Below are 10,647 nucleotides of genomic sequence, written 5' to 3'. Positions count from 1 at the left end.
GGGAAAGATTGTGGGTTAATGGAACATGAAGAAACCATCACAACAATTGTTTCGATAGTGCTAGCATTAACTGCTGAAAATTAGGGGCAGGCCCCGGGGGGGAATATGAGTGATTCCATTTTGATAATTGTTTTCTAAAAAAATAACAACTTCAAACATATATCTAAAATAATTATGATACTGAAGATTTCAAAGGTAGTGAGTGTGGAATTATTCAGTTTGTCACTTAAATTCAATCAAATTCTTTGAGAAGAAAATTGCTTAACAATTCACTGCACAAATGAAAAAAATAATGGTAAAACCTAAACTACAACAATGTAGGAGCTGAGGGAGAGAATAGGGAAGAAAGAGGCAGTTCTAAGGAAAGGAGAAAGGAAACAAACACACACAAGCTCTTTCTCCAAAAGCACTAAGCTGCCATCGAAGATTATGCCTTGATATGGGCCTGCCGATTGTTTACATCCATGTCAAAAATATTTCCATAGTCTGACAAAGCAAAACCTAATCACAAAACTAAAAGACCAGCATCCACATAATCACATTTTTAGCATATATAGCATACACCAAACGCAATTGCTTACCAAGTGCAAAACATCTATGCTCACGAGGCGTGCATCTGCACCCTCAATTGTTACCAACAGTACATTTCCAGCAACATCTGCAGCAGTTTTATTATTCACTATTTCTTGTCTATTAGAATATTGCAGATACACAGTTTTCCCCCGTACTTGAGCAGGCTCTGATGATGAGGCATAATATGATATCATTGCAATGGCTTGATTTATATCTGCCTGCAGGTTACGATAATATGATTTATAACTAAAATCAGCAGCTTCATTTGAAAGGAAAAATAAAACACAGGAAGAAAAACAACACATTCAACTTACAAATTCAATAAAAGCTTGATTTCGATTTGCTCCAACATTGCACTTGGTGTTCACAACTTTACCAAATGGCTTCCCAAGTTCAATAAGCTCCTCTTCTATACACTCCCATGGCAAGTTTCTCAAATGAAGCACCTTTGATGGTGGCTGTGTGTAACGGAACTGTGGTTGAGTAGAGACTGATGCCATTTCAGACAATAATTTTAAACCTGTTGAATGTAACCACCAGCAAAAACAATTTTCAAAAGATAATTAATTTGCATAGCATGCTTGACAAAGGTTAAGACTTTCTGTTCCACCAGCATCCTATCTAAATTAATTGTATCAACTTTCAAGAACATATTGTGTGCATATTAAAGGTAACCAAACCATTAGCCTCTAGACATTTAGACTTAGACTCCATCGATTCACAACAGCAAAAGAATAACTATTTAAGGATAAACTAGCAGAAACTTTCAAACTGTGATGAAATTTTTTCACCTCACGTACTAGTTATGTAATTTTACAGTGTAAGATTTCTCCTTTAGCATTTAAAATCTCGCATCAGGGATAGGTGGAATTAAACTCATGTGGCACACAAGTACATAGAAGGAGCTAAGGGCAAAGAAGCAATAAGCCATACACTGCTACCAGTAGTCACAATGCTTTGGGGAATTCCAGCAAGTGCAAACAAACTAAACATACAAACACAACAGCAACAAAACCATAGGCTAACAATGTGAAACTTCATTGCGAGGGAAAAGACAATATCCAATCATGGTTGTAAAATGTCTTACAATACATGTGAGGCGTATCTCAATTTGATTCAAAATTGAACCCAATATGCATCTCTAGTGTGTAATTATTTTGTCTATGAATCTCATCTTAAATCCAGACTCATTATAATAAATCTCAATTCACTACCATGAATCTCAATTCACTACGATGAATCTCGATTCACAATAATCTCTAGCTAAAATTAAGTGTAGTCAGCCACTTTTTTAATCAGCTTTGTATAGTCGGTCACTTTTCTTTTGTCATTTCATTTATGGCTTGAATTATTATTTTATTGGTCTTAACCCTCCAGTTTCTAAAGGAAAAGAACTATGGTAATCCGAAGTTTGGCTGAAAGGTAACTAAAGCATGACCAATGATTGTTCCAGCAGGATTCAAACTCGAGTTATCTCCCAAATGATTTGTCCTAAACTGAAGCCCATTAGCCACTACAATATGCAAATGTTACCATACAAGATAAAAAGGGATATGCATTGTGAGTGTAAAAGAGTTTTACACTCACATCCAATAGTATCCGTGTATTCCGCTAAATCACCCAACTTCACCCCACTTTTATGATATGACATGGAAAAATAGATAATTCTCTCTCATTGGTTGTCAGTGAAAAACTCTTTTACCCCAATAGTGCGAATGTGCATTGCACTCATCATACAAAACCCCCTTCCAAGCATTATGCTTACAGAACCTAACATGTTAATATTCAATCTATTGACATATATATAAACTAATACAACTAAAGTACCAAACCATAAAAATAAACAGTCTACAACTCGGGGCATGAAATCCCAATTAGACATTTATACATTCTATTATGGACGAAATATCATTAAAAAAATTTAAATACATAACAAACCATGTATTAAAAAACGACGAAGTAAAACGCTATGATGTAAGCTAATAACAAACAGCATCATAAGAAATTGAATGAAATTTGGATCAAATTTAATGAGATAATTGAAAAATAAAGGTTAATTAATATCTAGCAATCGACACACGCATCAGACAGCAATAATACAGAAAGAATTAGGGCGATGGTAAGATATAAATCACCTGAGAGGGAATACGGAGTGAAAGGGATTTTGATTATTGAGATATGGTGGAAATTAGGGTTCCAAAAGAGGCGCTGTATATCGTCCAACACGTAGACGTAGCTGAAGCTAAAGATGAGTCACGATGGGGTTGAGATGTGGTTCACTTCATTGTAGTGTTAACCTTTTTTATTATTTATTTTTTTGGCGGTTTGATTTACGTAAAAATATCAAATTAATATCTCAATTTTTTTTATCGAGTTAATATTATTGTTTGTTCGTATAAATTATAATATTGAATTATTTTCAATTATAATTATAATTTAATTATTTTTAGTTAGATGTTTAAAATAATATTGTAAGTATGTTATCAATTATATAAAAAATAATATGATGATATTTTATGTAATTTTATGACATAAATGGAAGAAAAAAAATTGCATTTAATTTTCAAAATTTAAATTCTACCACTCGAATTATCTTTTGTTTAATTATTTTTTTTAAATATAATTGAAATTATGTTTTTATGAGAATTATAATCAAAATTTCTAAAAAATTACACGAGTTTACGAAAAAAAATTAACTTTAATTTTATTTGTTTAAAATTAAAATAATTGGTGTAAACATTTACAAACATAAAGATCAAACTTGATACTAAAAGAAGTATAAAATATTAACTTGTTAAAAAAATATAAAAATTAATATGTTATTCTCTTGTAATTTAAAGGACTATCAAAATTATTTTATTTTATTTTCATAAACAAATTATTTTGCCTTTTTTCATAAACAAATTATTATTGCAGCAAGCTCGGTTGATCTAGCTTGGTTGTAAATCTTTTGATATTAGTTTGTCCTTTAAAGCTTATTATGAATAACTTTTTCAATGCTTCATATTTTCAAGAGAACTTTCCAAGAAACCCACAAACATAATTGTCATAAAGTTTTGTTATTGAAAAATTAATTAACATTAACCAGAGCATAAACGTCTACAATCAGATCAAGTTTGTTAATAAACTCATCTATATCCTCCAAAAGCGTATGCAAGAGGTCAACTTTGAAATTGTGCGTTTCATTTTTTTTATGGAACTTGTGTGTTTCAACAAATTCAAAACACAGATCAGGGAGTTAGATAAAACCTCAAATTTATGTTTTGAAGATAATCAAACAAGTTAATTAATTTTTAATTATGATTCTAATTGTGTTGTTATTTAACTTGTATTTTTGAGTGTATTATTCAAAGATAAATAATTATATACAACTATACAACAACAGAAGATCATTCTGGTATACAATATTAAAGTTCATAAGAGCAACAATCTTAACAAACCAAAATCATTTTGGTTTTTGACGGTATCAGCGTTATCAAACAAGATCATTCTAGATAAGTTGTTTTAAAGATAAAAACGAAATAAGTCATTTTCTAAAATACAGATCTTAAGTGAAACAAATATCAAACCCAAAAGGTTAAAAGAAGCAAAACATCATCAAGAACAATAACAAGATCAATCTTCAAAATGATGGCATATGAACAAGTATAGCAAGGATAAAAAAGGACATTGATGTTGCACATTTGCAGAAAGTTCAGCTTGTGTACAAAGCAGAAATATTGACACCAAACAGTTGTTAAATGATCTCAGTCACATTATTCACTATAGCACAAACTAATAACATTTTGGTTACAAAGCAGGAAAGTTCTGGATAAAATAGAACACATATCTATTAAAACATCACTATGAATAGTTGTATTAGTAATGGCTATATGAGTTGTCGTCAACTTCATCGGGCCTATAAGAAGAACCTCAAGGTGAAGAAAACAACAATAGTTTCATGTGCAATAATTTAATCACTTAAACAGTTATACTTAAGAAATCAAATATCTTCAATCAAGTAACAACTCTAGTTCTCTTTCACTGAATTCAATTATCTTTTTACTGAGTTTTCTATTGAAGATCAATCTCAAACAAGTATTAAGTAGATTCTGATCCGTCAACTTTCTTTCATAATTTTATTTGAAACTCAATACTATATTCCTAAAGATAGTTTGAGTGATTTGTAAAAATCGTTTTTGAGATTAAAAGGTATGGAAAAATTGAGAAAGTTGTTAAAGATATATATATATATATGGAGGTTTTGAAAAAATTGAGAAAGTTGTTAATCTACTCGCCTGCTAAAATCTCACGTTATATTTTACTCAATTTTACACTATTTAAACTAAATTCCAGTCAAAAAAAAAAATAATAAGCGAACATGAGCATGAATGGGCAGCCACCAAACAAACATTGAAGATTTGAGGGAAAAAAATCACTTACAAATATCACGTCTAATCTCTACTACGATTGGATGTTTGGTGAAGAAAAAAAAACAATAGTTGGTCGGATCAATACTTTATTTTCAATTTCATCATTCCTATATTCTCAAAATTTCCAAAAATCTTTGTTTTTTTCTTTCTTTGTTCTGAGATTATCTTCTGATTGAATAATCCAGACGAGATTTGTCTAGTTTAGTCAATTATGGTACTACAAATATATATATATATATATATATATATATATATATATATATATATATAAAAGTTAGATATTTGAAACTTCATCTTCTTCAACTCTCTCACTCAAAACACCGTAATTGTAACTTTTATTTTTACAAAATTTGTGTTTCATTACTCAATTATATTATTCATTAACGTTTTTTTACACTATTTTAGTTTGAAAGCAAATTTAATATAACCCTAAATCTCTTCTCATTACACTTTTTTGTGTTTCCTAGTTCTAAACGTATATTGATATTATAAAAATTAATTAATCTAGACATTAAATTTACTACATTAGATCATCTTTCTAAAAAACCATCAGACCATCTTTCTCATAACCATTATACCATCAGGAGGCCTTGATTCAAACATACACTTATACAACATAGTGATATATTGCAAGATCTTGTGGTTAATTGGGTACAACTGTGATTCCTTGGCCTTTCAAATGAATTATAAATTTTTTTCTTGATATTTATTACAATTCTCGATTTAAGTTATTGATAAAAAATAAATTGAAAAAAATAAATTGAATAATATTAATAATTGAGATAATTTTATTTACATCAAGTATTACATATACGTATATAATCAACAACCATAATATTTGTACACCAATAACTTTCATACACCTATTCAACATCTCATTTTCTCTCAGCTGCTCTCTTTTCATCGCATCATCAACATATCAAATCTATCGCATCACTCTCTCTAGTTGTTGTCTGGATGTATTAGTGTTCATGAAACATTTTCTATAGTCAATTAACAACTAACTAGTGTAAAATACTTAGCAAATATAACTAACTAATGAATTAAGATATATCAAATAATATATGTATTGTATGCAGGTACATTGGTACGTTGACATGACTCAATTGATTAAAAGTGGTTGATAAATTATGCATATCACATTGCGAAAAAGATTTTGATACATGAAATAACTAAAGTATACAATAAAACTTGACAATCTCACCTGTAATTAAATCAGTTATTGGAGAAATTCAAGAATGTAGGTATAGTTTGATAACCTTTTAGTTTAACTGGTATTTTTGAGTTGAAATTAAGTCCCACAAAATACAACAACATATTTTTCAAAGAGTGACAACTCTATCCAAGTCTTCTTATACACACATGTAGTTACTCGATTTATAAAAAAATCAATAATGCTATTAAAACGCAAAACTTGACATTAATATCATGTTGTATAAAATACAATGGAGTCACCTTAAAGGAGTAGTATAATATCAAGGGTTGAGATACTAAAATTATCTGTCTATATTTGAATAGCATTTTTCTAAACTGGACTTACGTTCAAAAGTCACGCTATGTGAGAAGTTAACTAATATTTGTTGTTTTGGATTAAACATGCGTTTAATTGTCTATCAATGTGAAAACAAATATATACATAGTAAACAATCTATAATTTGACTCTTATTACAAGTAAATTAATTTCTTCTAACAAATTAGTCATTAATAGTTTACCTAAAAAACCTCTTAGCCTAAAATTTAAGATGATATTCATATGATCACTCTAGAACTCTTGTTACTCTATTTAATAAATAAAATGCCACAATCTCATAGGATCATGGGTGGAAAATCTAAGTGAAACTTTAGAACATAAGTTTGAAGATAGTGTACATGTTTGAATTTGGACTAAAAATAACAAAATCACATACAACCTAAGTTGCTCTTTGTGAAGGCAGCAACTAGGGGTGGGAATAGGGCTTTGTAAGGCCTGAGTCTGGCCTACGATTAATTTTGTAGGCCTAAGTCTGGCCTACGGCCTATCATAGACTTTTTTTCCGGCCTGACTTGGCCTTTTTAAAAGTCTGGTCTGACCTGGAAGCCTATTTAAAAGCCTTATTCATATTAAAATATTTAAATACTCTCCACATACCAATATCAATGTACATATCTATATATATTAAACAAAAAATAATTTTTCTAATAAAATAATTTTTAAAAAAATCTGAAACAAACATACTTTAAACCCTAAAACATAATTCTTGGTTTCAAATAATAGATTTTTTTTTTTGAAACAAATGTACCAATTATTACCTCTCAAACAAATATGGAAGGACTACTGAGTTATTTACTAATCGATAGAATTTAAAATAGGAAATAATATTATTAATATAATAATAAAAAATAATATTAATAAATAATATTAATAAATAATTAAATATATATAGGCCGGCCTGTCAGACCTAATAGGCTTCTTTATAAGCTTGAGTCTGACCTATTTAAATAAATAGGCTTTAAAAATAGTATGAGCCTAGTCTTTTTATTAAATAGGCCAGACTAGACCATAAGTAGGTCAGGCCATAGGCCCTTGTCGGACGGCCTAGCCTATTCCCATCCCTAACAGCAACCCCACTTAATTTGGAGAATTTTTTTAATACTATACTATATATTATATATATAAAACAAACACCTCACACACAGACCTAGATAAGAGTTTCCCTTTATCAAAAAAGAGAGAAGAGTTTCACTTTTTGAAAATTGTGGGCTTCACAAAAGAAAAGCTACATAGCCCAGAGTCCCAATTTCTCAATCCCACTCACCTCTCCCTCCATTCTCACATAGTAGAGTCGGTTCCGACTCCCCCAATTCAGCTCCGATTTGTAATTAAGAATTGGACGTGAAATCGTAACAAAAAAATGAATAACTAAATTATTGTTTAATTATACATTTAGAGCGATATTAATATTTTAAGTGACAAGTAGCAATATTTATAGAATATGAAGAACGGTAGAGAAAAATTATGATACCTATTATTTTTTGATGCAATTTATGGTACATATTTCACTACTCAAAATTTCTAAACTCCCTCATAATAGTGTAGTATTGCCTCTTATTAAAAAATACACTAAATAAATGAAAAATAATTAAAAGTAATTTTTTTTTAAGTTGTCGACATTAACAAGTAACAAAGCCATATATATAAATAGTGTGAATAAAAAAAAAAAACCTCAAAAGTCATAATGATCATGTGTCTTGGGAAGATATGAAACGCAAGTGTAGCTAGCAGCTTTTACTTGTCCTTTCCAAACCTTCACCATCTCACGAGGAAAAAGACAATTCTGGGGAACAAGAATGTCCACATTACTTTTTGGCATCCCCTTCTACATTGTTGCCACGTCGAAAATCTTTTAGGAACAACTAGTACCTCTGTTTTGTTCTGTGAAACTGAAAAAGTTAAGAAAAATGTAAGAAAACGTTGTGAAAAGGTTAAAATTGCAAATGGAAACTGGAGTTTACATCTTTTGATATAACTCAGAGAGTTAAAACCTCTAGAGGAGAAACAAATGCTTGTGCTATGTCGATACTTTTTTTTGTTGTGATATAAGTACTATGTCGATACTTGTGATGTGTTTCTTTCACAACTTGTGATTTGTAAACCGACTTGTCGTTTCTGTTTGTAACTTCATTATTTTAGGACCATCACTCACACGTATTAGGGTCGTGAAACAGGCCGAATATTTGGATTGACCCTTTTAACCTTTCGGTAGATTAAATTGATATTTTGAATTCTAACTATTTAAATTAGTTTGTTCCGTTTAACTTCTTGAAAAAATGAATGATGACAAGGTGGGACTGGTCAAAAAAATTTGTTAGTTTGCATTATATTAAAAAAATTGTTACTTTGCATTATGGGGATGTCACATACCATAAATTTTTTTTTGGTGTAGAGATGGAATGGTACATCATGTATTATTTAGGTTAAATAATATTTGTGATTTCTTAATTTAATTTCAGTTAATATGTTAATTTTTTTTCTTTGTTTTGGTATTTTATTTTTATTTTAAGTGATAATTTGATTTTTTATGTTTTGAGTCAACAATATTATCCTTATTTTTTAAAAAAACTCATAAAATTAATTATCATCCTCAATATAATAAATTAAATATTTAAATAAACTCATATTTTCATCTCTAATAACATCAAATAAAGAATGACAAATATGAGTTTATTTAAATATTTGAGTTACGAATTTGATGAAATTTATATTATATTAAAGAGTATAATTAATTTTATAGGGGTTTGAAAATTTCAATGAATTTTTTAAATTTTTGTAAAAAAAAGATAATATTATTAATATTTTAAAACATAAAAGATCAAATTGTCACTTAAAATTAAAATAAAAGACCAAATCAAAATAATAATAATAATAATAATAATAATAATAATAATAATAATAATAATAATAATAATTTAAAGAGTATAATTAATTTTATAGGGGTTTGAAAATTTCAATGAATTTTTTAAATTTTTGTAAAAAAAAGATAATATTATTAATATTTTAAAACATAAAAGATCAAATTGTCACTTAAAATTAAAATAAAAGACCAAATCAAAATAATAATAATAATAATAATAATAATAATAATAATAATAATAAAGGACTAAAATTAAATTAAGTTAATGTGGTATTTAGTCTCTTATTTATTAACACCATTTACGGTGCATTTCAAAAATTAATTAAAAGTTTCTTAATTTTTTAGTCATTCACAAATTTATTAACACTAATCAATATGTCGCACCATAATTATTGTTTCATAATCATATTCTTTAGACATATTAATACTATATTACTTGATTTGTCCTAAAATAATAATCATAATCGCAGTTGACCATTTCACACAAATACAAATAAATAAAAAAGAGATGATTTTTTTAAACTATCCATATCAACTATTGATATAAATGTAAAATAAAAAATAATAATTTAGAAGTTACGTAAATAACATTAACTAGAAAGTACAATTGAAATAAAGTAATTAAAATTGTATTTAAAATAAAAAAATATGATAATTATTATGAGATAAATATTTCTTGTAAATGTGATAATTATTTTGAAACGAAGATAATATTATTATTATTATTATTGGATTGTGATACATGAGTTTGATGAAACCAAAAAATGTATCATAACTGATATAAGAGTAATAAGGTTGTACTTTTTAATAAGAGTAGCCATGTGATTCTGAAGTTGATGACAATTTCTGAATCATAAGCTTAAAGAGCCTTGTGAAAATGTAATGTGACCCCAAACACCATGTGAGATATTATATAGTTTGATAAATTTTAAATTGGAATGCTCTGTTCTGTTCTGTTCTGTTCTGTCCCTCACCCAAACACATGATTCAGATCACCAAATTCGAAATATAAAAAGCATGGATAGGATAGTATGTAAGATTCTTGCGGATGTTGTATACATAAAAAATCTTATAATGTTATCTTAATGGGATATGTATAACATATATTAAGGATTAGGCTTTAAATCTGATAGCAATATTACTTTTGTCGTGTGTGGTATAGTAGTGACAGTTGATTAAGTGCATGATCGTAATTTTAACTGTCGGGGTATATACTCAGGTTCTCATTCAGTATAAGTTCTTTATTAAGTTCTTATCATTAACCGTGCGTG

The 10,647-nt window shown here is 28.3% G+C and overlaps 1 protein-coding gene and 1 long non-coding RNA gene across 2 annotated transcripts in view; both read right to left on the bottom strand.

The window, feature by feature from the left end:
- Positions 1 to 2,895, bottom strand: part of LOC101504808 (polypyrimidine tract-binding protein homolog 2) — an 8,737-nt gene extending 5,842 nt beyond the window's left edge. The window contains exons 1-3 of the mRNA XM_004498342.4: positions 2,709 to 2,895; positions 888 to 1,093; positions 582 to 791 (exon numbers count right to left, since the gene is read on the bottom strand). Coding sequence (XP_004498399.1) covers positions 582 to 791; positions 888 to 1,073 — 396 coding nt within the window. The 5' untranslated portion in view covers positions 1,074 to 1,093; positions 2,709 to 2,895. The remainder of the gene's footprint in view (positions 1 to 581; positions 792 to 887; positions 1,094 to 2,708) is intronic.
- Positions 2,896 to 7,970: 5,075 nt separating this feature from the next.
- LOC140920200 (uncharacterized) lies at positions 7,971 to 8,612 on the bottom strand. Its single transcript, XR_012162899.1, has 2 exons — positions 8,478 to 8,612; positions 7,971 to 8,405 (listed from the first exon to the last, which is right to left on the bottom strand). It is a non-coding gene; the product is annotated as an uncharacterized lncRNA (long non-coding RNA).
- Between the last annotated feature and the right edge of the window lie 2,035 nt (positions 8,613 to 10,647).

Source organism: Cicer arietinum, chromosome 4, assembly GCF_000331145.2.
Source record: "Cicer arietinum cultivar CDC Frontier isolate Library 1 chromosome 4, Cicar.CDCFrontier_v2.0, whole genome shotgun sequence".
In the NCBI taxonomy this organism is placed as follows: Eukaryota; Viridiplantae; Streptophyta; class Magnoliopsida; order Fabales; family Fabaceae; genus Cicer; species Cicer arietinum.
Note: the sequence above shows the minus strand (reverse complement) of the source record. Positions and strands in the feature narration are given on the sequence as shown.